Raw genomic sequence first — 16,314 nt, 5'->3', positions numbered from 1 at the left:
TAGCATCAAGGACCAGAAAGAGCAACAGAAAAGTTGGTTGTCATCTGTACCTGAAACATCCCCTCCTCCCACATTTTCTTTTCCTAACGACCCTGGCTTTTGTGTTGGGAGAGGAAGGAAGACGTAGCAAAGGATGCCAGCATTCTGCCAGGGATGAAGAAGGTACCTTAGAGTGCTTTGTTTGCTTTGGTTTGATGTAGGTGATTTGTATTATAGATGGCATTCAGATGACCCTGGAAAGCATGTGGTTTAGTTACAAATTAATACTGCCTGACTCCTGTACATGATGGAAGGAAAACTTTTCTTTTACCAGCTTAAGTTTAACAGGACAGCTGATGTGATTTCTTGAAGCTGTTTCTGCCTTTCTTGTGCTTCAGTCTGAACCATTACAGAGGGGATTTGCCTTAACCAATCTCTGTGAGGAATTAATAAGTCTCCCCAGTTATTTTTGAGGGCAGTACTTTATGACAGATGACATATACCCAATGCCTTATTTTGTGGAATGCTTCTGGAACAATCAATTATGTGCATAGGTACATAGTAAGTAATTTTTGAATGAGTGGATTGGTGGATAGATAGAAGATGTACACTGGAATTTGATGTGGGCTTCTGTGTAATGTATACACTGCTGATAACAAAATAAAAGACCTTTGTGCTCGTTTTATTTGGTCTTCTTGGCTCATAATATAAAGATGTATTTGTATTCATTATAAATACGAGTATATTTGTATCTCTCTACAGATGGTTACATATTACATATAATATAATGTATATATTATATACTTATATATACTTACACATATACATGTACATATATACTTGTGTCTTTTATATTAGCAGATTCTTAAAAGCTGAGATTTTCTTTCGGCCTGATGCCCAATTCTTGACGATTTTATGAATGCCTATCTCATGTGCAATTTTTACACTTAGTCTGTTGTTTCAGTATCTATTTTAAATATTAAAATGCACTATGTAAACTCAGAAATGAAGTTCAGAGGTTGGCAATTATCAACATAAGCAGCCTTTTAGACATCTATGTGGATGTGAGAAATGGGCTGCAAGTGAAATCAGATGGTGCTACCAAAAGGAAACTGGTCAGGGAGGGTGGTGTCATTATGTAGGGGGCATACTTTTAGACATTTACTTGTCATTATAAATTTTCGTGTCCCCAGGCAAGTTCACAGGGAGTTTTAGGAGCTCACTATAGCAACTCAAATAAAGCTCATGTTTAATTTTGCTGACTGTGAATAGGGTCAAATAAGCCAGTTTTAAAATGCTCTGAGACAGGGAGTAAGGTAGACCGAGTCAGAAGGAGAGCCTTCCAGAATCAGGAACATCAGAATTGGAGCAATCTTTCACATTCTCAGTTTGCATCAGTGAATGACTTGTAAGTGACCTTGAAGGCATGAAAAGCATGAGCGGTTTGCCCAGCTTGCTACTATAATTAGTATTATTCCAAACGAAGACAACTTTGAGCTAAAAAATAGATCAATACAAGAAGCATTTTTAAACTCACAGGAGCTTCCAAATAATATTGGCTCTTTATGGAGGTTATCAGTGTTACTTAGTTCTAAAGTCCTTTGAGTCTGGACTAACTTTCTTTAAGGCAGTGTTCCTATAATGGGACAGTGTGATTCTATTCTTCATTGTCAACTTGATACACCTGAGAAAGTGGAACCTCAAGTTGAGGAATTGCCTCCATCACATTGATTGCTAATTGACGGAGGAGAGTGGAGCTCACTGTAGGCCAATGGTTCTGGGTTGTCCAAGAACAGACTGAATAAAAGCAGGAAGCAAGCCAGTGTTTGAGTTCCTGCCTGTAGATTCCAGCCGTGGGCGCCTGCTCTGAAAAGTTTTCCTTTTCCTGGCCTCAAACAGTTTCACCTTAATTGACACATGATAATTGAAGATTGTTACGAAGCCCGGACTTTTCTAAACAAATTGCCTACATTTTTGCCCTTGCTTTCTATATGAATTTCTCTAAGCCATTACAAACATTTTTGTGGGAAATGTATAGAGAAGTACCCCATACTTCCTGCAGAAAACCTGCTTGCTTCTTCCTGTGTAACCACTCATTTCTCTTTTTGTGAAGGCCAAATGTTTGCAAAGAGGAGCAGCTGATGGCAGTAGGCCTGTCACTCCCGTGCACTCGAGCTTTCGTAGACACCGTCAAGTTCTGGAAACAAGGCTGCTCAGGCCCACAGTGGTGTGTGGGTTATGAAAGAAGGTAAGGTGATGTCCTAACTCCTGGAATTGTTAAAACCGCAAACCAGAAGTGTCATCTGTTCCTAAATGCTTTATCCTCGGAGCTGCAGGAAATGGGTGGGAGCACTGATGGAGAACATTCACCATTACACAGTTTCCTTCAGCAGGAGGCTAGCTACTTAGTTTATGTTGGACCTCGATTATGTGTGAACTATTTTTGGTTACATGACACTAATTTTACCTCAGGATATGATGTATCGTTGAAAGCTAAAGATCAGAAAACCGACAGAAACAAGGGATATTGTGCTGGTTTGCTAAATTTGGCTCGAGGTGGTCCAGGGTTTCTACAGCAGCGAACCAACACCTGACCTGCCCTTGTTGCTCTGGAGCACTTTGAAACCCACAGATCCTTTAACTCTGTTATGGCCTTTGAATTAGGATCAACCCAGCCGGCTGTGAGAAGAGAGAAAAGCAAGTTCCCACAATGTTTTTGGAGAGTCCAGGCTTCATGTAGACTTCATTTTTTTTTTTTCAGTTTTAAAATAGTTTCACAAATCATCTAAGAACCTCTTGATACAAATGGTTGCTAATGGGTTAACATTTGTGTAAATGAATGATAAATCTTAACAATGGTTTCAGGTTAATGACTTCATTAATACTATTATCAGCTGTGAAAAGTTAGGGTGTTCTCAAATAATTAGCTTTTTACTGTACAAGCATGGTAACAGTTATAATAGAAGACTGAATTATGTATAACTATAAATATGTGTGCATACTATTTGTGTGTGTGTCCATTAGATGAATACTCTTTGGGGGATGTTGTTTTAAATTAGGAATATTTATTTATTTTTAATTAATTAACTTTTCAATTAATTATAATTTATTCATTTTGTATCCCAGCTGTAGCCCCTTCCTTGACCCCTCCCAAACTCTCTCTTCTCCTTCCATGCCCCTCCCCCAGTCCTCCTCCCCTTCCCTCTGACCCTGGCCTATCAGATCTCAGCAGAACTGGGTGCATTGTCTTCCTCTGTGGCCTGGTAAGGCTGCTTTCCCTTAAGGGGGAGGTGATCAAAGAGCCAACCACTGAGTTCATATCAGAGACAGCCCCTGTTGCCCTTACTAGGGTACCCACTTGTACACTGAGCTGCCATGGGCCACATCTGTGTAGGAATTCTAGGTTATCTCCATGCATGGTCATTGATTGGAGTATCAGTCTCAGAAAAAGACCCCTAGGCCAATATTTTTTTGTTCTGTGCTCTCCTTATAGAGCTCCTGTCCCCTCCAGGTCTTTCATCTCCCCCTTTTTTTGTAAGATTCCCTGCATTCTGCCCAAAGTTAAGCTATGAGTCTCAACATCTGCTTTAATACCTTGCTGGGTAGAGTCTTTCAGAGGCTTTCTGTGGTAGGCTCTTGTCCTATTCCATGTTTTCTCCCTCTTCCGATGCCTGTCCTGTTTTGCCTTCCTGAATGAGGAACAATCATCTTAAACAGGGTCCTCCTTCTTGCTTAGCTTCTTTAGGTGTACAGATTTTAGTATGTTTATCCTATATTATATTTCTAATATCCACTTATAAGTAGGTATATACCATGTGTGTGTTTCTGCTTCTGGGATACCTGACTCAGGATGATCTTTTCTAGTTCCCACCATTCGCCTGCAAATTTCATGATTTCCTTGTTTTTAATTGTTGAGTAGCATTCCATTGTGTAAATGTACCACAATTTCTGTATCTATTCCTCTGTTTTGGGACATCTGGGTTGTTTCCAGGTTCTGGCTATCACAAATAAAGCTGCTACAAACATGGTTAACCAAATGTCCTTGTTGTGTACTTGAGCATCTTTTGGATATATACCTGGAAGTAGTATAGCTGGATCTCGAGGAAGCACTATTCTAATTTTTCTAATTTTCTGAGAAAACGCCAGATTGACTTCCAAAGTGGTTGTACAAGTTTACATTCCCACACACAATGGAGGAGGATTCCCCTTTCTCCACATAAATTAGGAATATTTAAATGACAATTAACTCAGAAAACTTTCTCTAGTTACTACTTGCTTTGTGGCCTAACTTAAATTCACACATTTCTCTGACCTTTAGTGTGTAAATTTGGAAAAATAACAGCATGCATGGCTAGCATGAGGAATACTGAGAACATATTTTACACATGCATCCTGAAAGTACTCAATGTGTGTGTTGATACAAACGAGTAGCAATTAACTTATCACAAAAAATAGGATACATACTTATGGTATATATGATTTTTATTGATTAGAGGAATGTGTGTGTGTGTTCTGTGTGTGCCTGTGTCTGTGTGTGTGCTCAGGTGCATGGCATTCTCACATGTGATAATCAGAGGACAGCCTCCGTTTTAGTTTTCACCTTTCAAGTTTGAGGCAAAGTCTCTCTAGTTCACTTCTGCATATGATGACTTAGGTGGCCAGTGATATTCTAGGCATTCTCCTGTTCTGCCTCCTATCTGCTCCCTAGGAGTACTGGAGTTATAGACACCTGTACTACTGAGTCCAAATTTCATGTATATTCTACAGATTGAACCTAGGTCACTGGCTTCTAGGGGAAGCTCTTTAACAAGTAAATCATTTCTCTAGCCCTAGAAATTGTTTTTGAAAATGGTTTTTCATTTTAATTTCTGCATTATTCCAATATGATTTAATCATTGTAAATATTGATCTAAACAAACAAACAAAAAAAAGATTCTAATCTTCATAGATGCTTAGAATGGGAAAAACAAACACAAATATGTAACACGGGCCTCATATGTTTATCCTCAGGAGTTTACTAGTTTAACAATTCTTTTTTGTGGCACCAATTTGGAAGGATAGCAATGTAAGGAAAATGATTGGCATCTTACCAAACATATTCTTTTCTGTTTGTATATACATCTAGTCATATCCTAATTGGAAAGATATACACACAAAAAAATACTAGACAATATTTCAAGATGTTGAATAATTGAATGTCGTAAGCAATGCTGAAGCCAATAAACTTTGTTTGTAGCAATAAAGAGAGTTGACATAGAGGCGAGAGATTTTAGAGGAAGCAGAAATAGAAATTGGTCTTAACTAATGAAGGATCTACACTAGGACATGTGACAAGGGTACATGAGTGGAAAGAAGGAGCTAGAACATTGGGGATAAAGCACACAAAGGACTTCGGTTTGATAGAAATGAAATCAACATGCTTTGAGCTGTTTGGTACCGCCATCAGCAGACAACTCAACACTGTGGTAAATGTTCTGTTTTGTTCTCATTAAGAGGCCTTTGAATTCATCTTTTACTGTCATTGCTTCACCCCAAGAGAAATTTTGACATTATGCTTGTACTTTAAATAAATATTTTATCTTTATTTTTAAGTGTGTGTGTGTATGTGTGTGTGTGTGTGTTCGTGTGCGTGTGAGTACAGTGTCTGCAGAGGCCAGAAGAGTGTCAGATCCCCTGGAGCTGGAGACACAGGCGATTGTAAGCCTCTGGAAATAGGTGCTGGAAACTTGAATCCTCTACAAGAGCTCTGAGCCGTGTCTCCAGCCCACATACATACTTTTTAGCTATCATGTACTGTGTTCATTTTGGGGGTACATACATTTTTATCGGCTGATTCCTTGCATTCTCCCTACTAAGGACAGTCACTCTGTTTTGTACTTTAACTAGTTGAGAATGCTTGTTACAGTGGGACCAATACGTAATGAAACTTTGATGCTAACCTGAAATGCATGAATCTTATTCTCTTTGGGGACTTCAGACTTCTTATAACTTTGGATTTCGCTCTTGATAACTTGAGTGGTATTCAGGATAGATTATACAAAAGTACATAGGGCCCTTCTTAATTTTCTAAATCTTTGTTGATTACACACGTGATGTAGTTATGTACTATATACAATACACACATATATCTATAATGTGTGTTTTGTGTGTTGTATGTATGTATGTATGTGTATATATATGTATATATCAATAGTAATCTACCTTCTCATTCATCTACCTCTCAATATGTGTGGCAGGATTTGAAGTGGAGGAAGGCATGTTTATGAAATGATAACGCTGCCTTGAGAGAAATGATACATTTCCCTGAATGGTGCCCTGTGCTCCGTAGGACTCGCTACTACACCACCTACAGACATGTATACGCCACAGAGCACCAGACGGTCTTCCGGTGCTGCCCTGGCTGGAGCCGGTGGGATGATGAGCCAGGCTGCTTTTTCTGTAAGTTGTAATTCTTCCTGCCAAGTTCTCTGTTACTAGAGGGTATGCTTTCGCTTCAACCACGCAATGACTACCACATTTCAGCAACTTCAGAAGCACCACAGATTCAGAGCATTGCTTTAGAACAGTGGTTCTCAGCCTTCCTAATGCTGTAACCCTTTAGTGCAGTTCCTCACACTGCGGTGACCTCCAACCGTGAAATTATTCTTGATGATACTTCATAACTATAATTTTGCTACTGTTAGGAATTATAATCTAAATGCGTGTTTTCCAGTGATTCTAGGCAATCCCTGGGAGGGTCACAACCCACACGTGAGATGCGCGAAAATGCACACAAAAAGCCTTTCTGTTAAACATTTTAATGACGGGTTGCAGCTCAGGACCCATAAAAGCTGTTGTATATTCTGTCTATTTAAAGGACAGTTGCTTTAAAGCCAGAGAAGCTTTGCTTGGTGTCCAACCCGCTTCTCTGTTTGCCCCTTTCACATATCATCAAATTTGTAACCCATAGTTAGTTCCAAAATCCAGAGGGAAATCACTGTACTAAACCTAAATGATTTTCTCAACTTGGACTTGTCGTGGTTAATTGAGGAACTCCGGAGGCAGTTTACTTTTCAGGATGAGGCTTGCACTGTTTACAGATGTCTGGTGACAGTATTTCAGAATCTTCAGGACATTGTGTTTGACAGCACTCGGGCAGCTGAACTCGTGGCATTTTACAGCTCGCCAGGCTGTAAGAAATGGTTCATATTAAGAAGTGACCCTTTTACCTGCATTATGTGCTCATGATGATTGTCAAGTCCCTTAGATGACTTCTGCAAGTCTAATCAATAGAGCACCACGGTACAGTTCTCTCCTACCTCTGTGTGCCTTAGGGAGTTTGCCAGCACCCTGTTTCCTTTCCCTATGAGCTTTCTTCTCTTGAAATATATTTGAGAAATTTTGTTGTATGCGGGCATAGTGTTGAGTGCTGTGGCGATGGTGTGTTTACACTCAGGCCACTGTGGCTGGTTGGCTTAAGATCAGTGAAAAGATATGACCACAATTCAATTCCATCATAACTGTGTTATGAAGTCTAAGAAACTGACAGCTCTGAGACATAATCTTTGTATTTATTGCTTAACAACTATCCAAGTTCTTTGCCTCCGGCTAAATAGTAGCATTTTTGTTGTTGCTTTTGAGATCATTTTGATCACAGTCACCTTATCTGCACAGTTTCTTTATGCCAATACTTTTTCATTCACAATGTGAATACAAATCTGTCATCTTGTTAAAGGGTAGGTTCATGTTAAGTAGGTCCAAAAGGGTTCTTAGAATCTGCATTTTGACAAAAATTTCAGGAATGTTCTTACATATAAATCTTCAAGGCTTCAGTCAGCCACTGTCTTGTGGTGGCAATTTCCTGTAAGAATTTTATTTATAATTTCCTGGGGTGAGACCAGTGGAAATTTCTAGATCATGGCATATTAACTGCATGATGCCTACTTATAATGATTTCCTTCTTATCCTTCTTTTGAATACTCCTTTTAGCTGTCTCTTCTTTGGGAACTCATTTCAGTGGAAGGGAGTGCTCAGAGGGGGACACTCAGCTGTGCCTTTGTTTGCCAGGATTTCAGGGACCCCACTGTCAATATGGTAAGTCACCAACAGGATCATTCTGTCGCAATTTGGCACTGTCAATTGTATCCTGGAGGGTTACTTTTCTGGGAATTGGTGACCACTAAAAATGAGTCACTAAGCTGAAATCTACAACTACTGTGTAATAGGCATCATAAAATATGCCTTTTGGTTTACTTGTAAGACTTCGCTGTAAGAGTTCAAAGGTCATTGCAAGTACAAGATGCAAAAAGATGTAAAAAGTGTCAGACGTTGGATCTCTCATGGAAGACAGATTGAAATTGCTGTGATGGTATGGTATTCTGTGAGATCTCTGGGCTCCATAAATGTGCGAAATACAATCAGCATGATGCTGACTAATCATATATCTGTTATCTTTTAAAAAAAAAAATTACAAAAGCTGGAAGTCATCAGACTTGGATGATTCCCAAAGCTTTGACACTCGTAAATCTGCGTTTCAAGATTAGAACCTAACTGTTATTTTGGACATGTCCATATAAGAGGTTACTTGTGTGGGAAGTTTTCAGAGCGACCAATGATTTATCCTTTGCTGGAGAATGTGGCCTCATGTAAAGCAGCTGATGCATGTGCCTTCCAGTGTCTACTGCGTGGAGTTTTTAAAGTGAAACTGTGCGTTTTCTGAGGTCAGAGTACTCATTCATGTGCTTTTCGGCTCGTCTGCACTTGGGATTACGAACAGTGCTCCCATCTTCTGTGGGACACTCCAGAGACGTTCTTGTAACTTAATCTCCAAACTATTTTCTGACCTGATGTTTTAAAAATATATGAATGAAACCAGACGTGGTGGTGCCTGCCTGTAATCCCAGCACTTAGGGAGGCAGAAGTAGGCAGATCTCTGTGAGTTTGAGGCCAGCCTGGTTTATAAAGCAAGTCAAGGGCAGCCGAGGCTGCACAAAGAAACCCTGTCCCCCCCAAAAAAAACCCGAAAAACCAAACCAACTTGTTGTTGTTTCCAAGCAACCCTCACAAAAATATTCCTTAATTTTTATGCATATATCTGTTCACCACAACAAATATATATATAATGTTGAGCACCAGGCTGTATCATTACTATTTCTCTAATTTTTTAGAAATAACAAAAAAATTACATGTGAATTTCTGATAACAAATTACTTGACTTTAAATAAATGTTTTCAACTAAATTAGTACTAAAGGTTTCTTAGTTTGGGCAATAATTGTGGTTTGTAATTACAGATGTTATTTGTTCACCAAGAGGTTTTTTTAAAAACCATAATTAAGTATTAATTTATAAATGCATTGTTTTGTAGAGCAAATCTTGCAGGATATCATGTCCCAGAGGACAAAGGTAATAAAAGAGACATAGGGTAATGATAAAGGCCCAATTATACCTGGATTAATTTATCTTTATCTTTACACCAGTGCTTGAATATTTTGATTATTCCCACTTCTTAACAACTGCCATACACCAAAGTAATTAATGTGCTCTCTGAATTCAAGTAGCCAGACTTTTCCTTTTTTGTAGTTTTGGCTTGGTGAACGTACTGGATAATTTTAAACACAGGAAGAAACATTGTCTTTTGAGCAAGCGTGTCTACACACCATGAAGTCTCCAGAGCCACGGGATCACAGCAACATATGAAATACCTGTCAGGAGTCCCTGCTGCGCTCGCCAGTGCTGCTGTCCAGATGTGCGCACCTTAGATTCTGACACTGTTTTTCCTGCTGCTACATGACTTGTTGAATTTAAAAAGGAATTGACAAACCCTAAGGGTTTGTTACCAAAGAGTACAAGTTTAAACTTCTCCTACATAGGACTGTATTTCACCCACAAAGATGGGCCATCCCTAACTATATTAAACCAAGGTGGTTTTAATGGAAAAAACAAAACAAAACAAAAAAAAAAAAAAAACTTGAACTTTCTAAGAAATCAAGCAGCTGAGAAACAAGTGGAGAAGCCAAATAAGAAATTGCATTGTAGCCTGGTGAGGCCGACTTTAACTTAACACTCCTCTAGGGGTGGAGTTTTTACGCGTGATGTCCTCCCCCTTTTTTATATACGCGTATCTATCACAGTACAATAACTGTAACGCTAGTTTTGAAATTATATGTAAAAAAACCCTCAAAAGTTAAAGGTTAAAAGATGTCAATTATTACACAATCCCTCTCTATGAAACAAGGCAAATGAAAACGATACAGAGCTGACGCACAGATAGCCCACAGACAATCATGATGGCTATCACCATCCATATTTGTTTGTATTGACACAGACAGGTGAGCGTGCACAATGAGGTAATATTCTGTACAGGTGTCTGCTGAGGACCCTTCTAATGTTCTCCATCTCTTTTCCTTTTTCCTATCAACTGTGTTCTCCCTCCACTGCCACAGCTTTTGAAAACTTTCTGTCTTTGTCTGAGCTTACTGGGTCGTATAGAGTCAGCTGTACAATAGTCTATTGCATCAGTGTGGCGTCCATTTTTTTTTTTTTTTTTTACTTACTTATTGAGTGAAAAACATTCGTTCTAAATTTTGTTCTCGTTTCTGGCACAATAATCAGGCTTGTGATAATACTGTGCTTTATATTTTATGAAGAATGTCCCAGCTGTGAGAGGTTTTTGGGGTCAGTGAGTATGTGCAGTTTAAATTTTTATATACTTAAAGATGTGTGTGTGTGTGTGTGTGTGTGTGTGATGGCAATGGCTGTGTATGGTTGTAGATTAAAGTTTAGGTAAATCTTATTTGCTTATTTTTGATATTTACGTAAAAGAGAATCCTCACATCTTCATTCAGAACCAAGGATGTGATATATATCTCAGATCATCGGGGTCACTGTAAAGTGAATCTGTAGCCTGTAGTGTTATTGGTTTTACCAACATGTATGGGAAGGGAGAACTATGAAAATAAGCCAGTCGGCCTGTCTTAAAATGAAAGAAAGACTAGTAGTCCTATTGAGAATGAGAAAATGCTAATAAGTGAGAACAAGGCTTGAAGTTAATAATGATTCTAAAATTGCTGATGTACTTAACTCATTTGAAAAAAAATCTGCCTCTAATAAGGCGAATGAAGAAAATGAATTTGGACAATTAGGAAGTAATGAAGGGCTTTCTGAAATAACTATTGATTAAAGAAATACTTTGAAGATTTGAACACATGCAAATCAAGCCAGAGCTGCTGGTGAAGTTTTCTCTTTTGAAATTTCATGGCTTCAGAGAGAACTGGAAGTTACAGGAGCTGATTCATTTCACACACAAAGTCACACCTCATTTCCACATCACTTCCCCGTCTTCCTTTTCTCCGGTCAGAAGTCAAGGAAAATGACAGTGTGGCTAAAGGCAGGCTTCTAAGTTTTCTTATATTTGTTCATCCACTCATTAGTCAGTCAATCAAACTTCGACTGAGTCTCCCAGTTAGTAAATATTTATATGGCAGGCTGTGTACTAGATACTTCAGACGTAAAAACATAGAGTTTAATCTTAGTCTGGGGAGAAGCAGGGACCAGAAAGCCTATGATTATTATGCAATTCACCATTGCTCTGATGGAGGATGATTCTGTCCTAAAAGAAAGAATACAGTGCTCACCTATGCCATGCAGAGGAGGGGAGAAGTTCCTCAAAGGTGCTTTTCAGTACAGAATACAACCAGTTATTAAAGATAAATGGAAAAAAAAATCATATGAAATTTGGTGGAGGGACTAGTATATTTTCCACAGGCATAAAATCAGATAAAGGATCAGCAACAACAATTCTCTTGGCTATCGAAAGTGCTATACAACAAATGGCAAAAAAAAAAAAAAAAAAAAAAAATGCCATTTGTCTTGGGTCAGGGCAGTAATTCCTTTGCTTATTTTGATACAGCCAAACCTGGTTTCCAGAGACTTTATATGAGGAGGGCAAACTGATAGAATTCTTCATAACTCTGTTGTCAAATTCAGTTTTCTGAACAAGACAGTCCTACAGTTGAGGTTCTCTCTGTTTCTGTCACTCTTCTGTGACTGTCTCTGTCACTCTTTTTTTTCTCTCTCTCTCATCTGTGTGTGTGTGTGTGTGTGTGCATTAGTACACATCTGTATGCACACATTGAGGCCAGAAGAAGGCATGTGGACATCTTTATTTGTCTCTCTCCCCTTATTCCTTTGAGACAGGATCTCTCCCTGCACCTGGTGCTCCCTTTTTCTCAGCTAGACTGAAAAACCATCAAACCCCAGCAGCATTCTCTTCTCCATCTCTTTCAGAACTGCGTTTATAGCTTGAATGGCAAGCCTGGATTATGTCTCAAGGGATGATATCCAAGTTCTCATCCTCTTGATTGTTTAATAAGCATTCTTAGCTGCTGAGTCATCTTTCCAGCCCAAGCTGGGGTGTCTTGATCATGCAGCATCAACTGTTGTTTTTCCATTTTCTGTACTTATGGAAAAATCCACAAGTGTCTTCACCACCTCAAAATATTATGTCTACATATGTGAAAAGTAAGGAGCTTTTGGAATGATGTCTGGGAAGTACTCCGGCATGTTGAGGCTGAGGCCGGGCCTCACTGTTGACTGTGCTCCTTGGTGAAATCGCTTATATGTCTAGTCTTGGCATTATCATTTTTAAAGAGACAAATGAAAACTTTAGCTTGTCTAAGTTCCAACGATATTCCAGACAATATTTCCAGAATTTCATGTACATTAAATAAGCAATAATCTAAGGGCTATGGAATGAATAGTCTTACCCCACCTGTATGGAGTCATAGAGACTGCTCTATGGTGAGCAAATGGTGAGGATGTGAGACACGTAAAATCCATGCATACTATGTTCTGAGCTTAACCTGAAAGCTGGGATGTTCTTCCGGCAATGTTGGTGTGACTGAGTGGTGTGTGTAGGATGTTGTTAGTAAGAGTCCTAAGGGATGACACGTGTGATCTATGAGCTGAATGCATTGCCCAAGCTGTACTAGCTCTTGTTTGCTGTAGATGCTCTGAGGATTCTGGAGGGGGAGCTAACATCAGAGGGGGAAAAAGCTCCAGTTTTTCATTTCCTGCTCTCAGGAATCTGAGCAAATTTTGGAGACTTAATCACAGGTATAGCTGACCATGAGACATGTTCTAGTCAAAGAAATGTATAGACAATCTTTATACAATACTGGTGCATAGCAAGCCGTGCCAAGGTGTTTTCTTAAGTTGAAATTTTAAGGGTGCTATTTTTTTGAGGAATGCTATAGGTTGAATTGTGTCTCTACTGCCATATTTCCTGTATTGAAGTTCTGAATCCAAGTTGATTATAATGTGATCTTATTTTTATATAGGCTTTCTACAGATGTAATTAAGTAAGATGAGGTCACACCAAATCTAGTATGACTAGTATTATTATAAAAAAATGAAAGTTAAAATACAAAGGCATGTGCACAGGGAGACCATTGTAAGTAAATGAAGACATCAAAATAATGGTTGTATATGCCAAGAAATACCAAACATTTCAGCAAATGCTCAGAAGTGAGGTGAGATGCAACAGAGAGACTTATATCTTCATAGCCCTTTATGAAGCCATATGCTGGTCTCTCAGTTCTAGCCACAGAGCTTGGGCCAATCAAGTACAGCATGTGTAAAATATGTATTTAGTAAATCTTTATGCTGTTGATACATGGCATTATTTTTTACAATTTTACAAAATAAATCATGGGGAAATAGACTTGTTTTTGTTGCTTAAACAGCTCAGTTTGTGGTGTTTTGTTGCAGCAGCATTAGCAAAGCAATATCGGGAACTGAGCGAACATTTCCCTTCATCTTCTGCTTCATTTCTGCAGCTGGCCTGCTGTAACAATGAAAATGGGGAACATGGCAGGGGGTTTATAAAGAGCAAATCATGCTAAGGGAAGTGGGTAGCTTATTTTAACTGAATTATCAAATCAGTTTGGGAAGGTAATTTGGTAACGAATGGAAAAGCCATTAATTGAAATCACTTAATATCACACTTAAATGAGCATTACTAGCAGATGTTATGAAATGAAGTGCAGGTTATATCGTGGAGAAAAATTGATAGACATTTTAAACATGAGCCAGCAGTTTGTACTAGTTAAAAGTCTGTGGTTATTTTGTTTTATTTTGTTGATCACATAAAGATGTCTTGTTTGGCCCCTAAGTTCTCAGCAAGGGATGAGCTTATCTGCTTTAAAGTGACCACATTCTTTTTCCTATAACTAGGCAGAGGCTATTGCAACACTGGCAGCTATGTCGCCATATGTAGAGGAATTGGGTAAACCGGCTCTGAGGAGAGCAAATTAAGATTTGGTCTCCTTCCTTGTGCGCTGCTGCTTGGAATCTATGCTTGGGATTTATATCCGGACCTAGATTTGAAAATGGGAGCTTTGGAAGAATGTTGTGATGCACCTTTTAGGAGTGCTTTCCGTAGTCATTGTTAGCAGCCATAAACCATAGCTTAAAAAAGACTGCACGGGAATGACGCCATATGCGCAAAGGCTGCAATCTCAGAGGAGGAGTCCCAGCCCCGTCCAAAGCTATTCGCCTCCACAGGGTGTACTTAGTGATGGAGCAGAACGTGCTGACTGTGATAATAACGACAATCATGGGAGAACCAGAAGCCGTGCCTTTTAATGAACCTGGAGCTGTGCTGTGTGCTTTACACATGTGTGCTTGTTGAAAACGCCCACAATTCCATGCCATCAATATATTTTTTCTTTTTAAATATATATATATATATATATTTTACAATTTATTCATTGTATATTCTGTTTGTAGCCCCCTCCTTCAACTCCTCCCAGTCTCACCCTCCTTCCCTCTTTCCTATATCCCCTTCCCCTAGTCCATTGAAAGGAGGAGTAATCCAACATTACCATCTGCCCCTAGCTGTCTGGATCCTCTTCCTCTGCGTCCTGGCAAGGCTGCCTTGGCAAAAGTAATCAAAGAGTGGGCAACCGAGTTCATGACAGAGGCAGCCCCTGCTTCCCTCACTTGAGGATCCACATAGAGACTGAGCTGCCAATCGGCTACATCTGAACAAGGGGTCTAGGTCCTCTCCATGCATGGTCCTTGATGGGTGCATCAGTATCTGCAGGACCCCTGGGCTCATATTTTTTAGCTTGTTGGTCGTCTTGTGGAACTCCTGTTCCCTCTGTGTTCTTCTATGTCATTACTATTCTTAATTTACCAATAACACATGCTTTTTGTTGCTGAAAACACAGTATCAGTAATTGGGTAAATTACTATAAAAAAAGGTTTCTTTGAACTCCTTTTCTGGTTCAAGAGTGATGGGACATGTCTGGTGTGAGCATCTTATAGAGTGTGAGAGACTTAGCCACTAAACTAGCCAATCTATTAACTCATAAATTCTTATCTTATCATACGTATAAATATGTCAGTCCATTCACCATGCCAGATCTAGAATCACTTTTTTAAAACTCCAAGTGGTCCCATCTCTTCATATCTCATATGAAGATTAGCTTTCAACCCTAGTTTAGGCAGAGCCCAACCTGTATAGTTTGTGTGTGAAGTATCCCCTCAAGTGCTGAAGGCACACTTCCAAGCTTATGATGTTTTGGTAATGAGTTCACAACTGAACAAAGGTCAGATACCCCTATGCCATTTGCAGTGTTTAATCCATGATTCGTGCTGGAAAACAATAGTTCTGTTAAAGCATGAGGTGAATCATTGTGTTCACTTGAGTTTTGCTCACTGTACAGACACATATTGACCTGTGTTATTGAAAAGTACGCGTTGCTTTTATGGCAACAGTAAGACAAGTGATTATAATGAAATGAATGGTCTTCTCCGAAACAGATTCACATGGACACAGGAAGCAGGCCATGGGAGGAAGCGTGGTGAGTGAAAGTGAATGTCGTGCTGCAATCTATGTTGTTGCCACACCGGAAAGACAGGTCCCAGCTGTTCGGATATGCAATGCCACAGGGCATGGGGAAGTTTGTGTGGAAATATGTCCTTACAAGATACAGCCATACAACAAAAGAACATGACATTCCGAAGGGAAAGAAAATGTCATGCTGTGAAAGGAGCCTAACCTTACATTATCATCTTTTCTCTATTACTGCTTTCAATAAAATTGTGTAGTTTTTGCTTTATCTTACATTAAATCAAGCTCACTTTAATGAATCAGGTACAATGTAAGATGGAAATGTCCCATTTCATTTATTAACTGAAACTTGGATAGCATATTTTAATGTTTTAATATTAGGAATATTTTTGCTCGTTACAATTTTATACATATAGTTTCTTGATCCTATCTACATCTCATATTTTTATTTATCATTCATTCATTCATTCATTCATTCATTCATTCATTCATTCATTCA

General features: G+C 39.0%; 1 protein-coding gene across 1 annotated transcript in view; it reads left to right on the top strand.

Annotated features, from left to right (window-relative positions):
• Window positions 1–16,314, top strand: part of LOC129690514 (EGF-like and EMI domain-containing protein 1) — a 589,445-nt gene that overhangs the window by 59,208 nt on the left and 513,923 nt on the right. Inside the window, exons 2-4 of the mRNA XM_055626215.1 lie at window positions 2,093–2,227; window positions 6,308–6,417; window positions 7,948–8,052. Coding sequence (XP_055482190.1) covers window positions 2,093–2,227; window positions 6,308–6,417; window positions 7,948–8,052 — 350 coding nt within the window. The remainder of the gene's footprint in view (window positions 1–2,092; window positions 2,228–6,307; window positions 6,418–7,947; window positions 8,053–16,314) is intronic.

Source organism: Psammomys obesus, unplaced genomic scaffold, assembly GCF_907164565.1.
Source record: "Psammomys obesus unplaced genomic scaffold, mPsaObe1.curated_primary_1811, whole genome shotgun sequence".
Taxonomy (NCBI): domain Eukaryota; kingdom Metazoa; phylum Chordata; class Mammalia; order Rodentia; family Muridae; genus Psammomys; species Psammomys obesus.
This window is presented reverse-complemented; position numbering and strand designations above follow the sequence as displayed.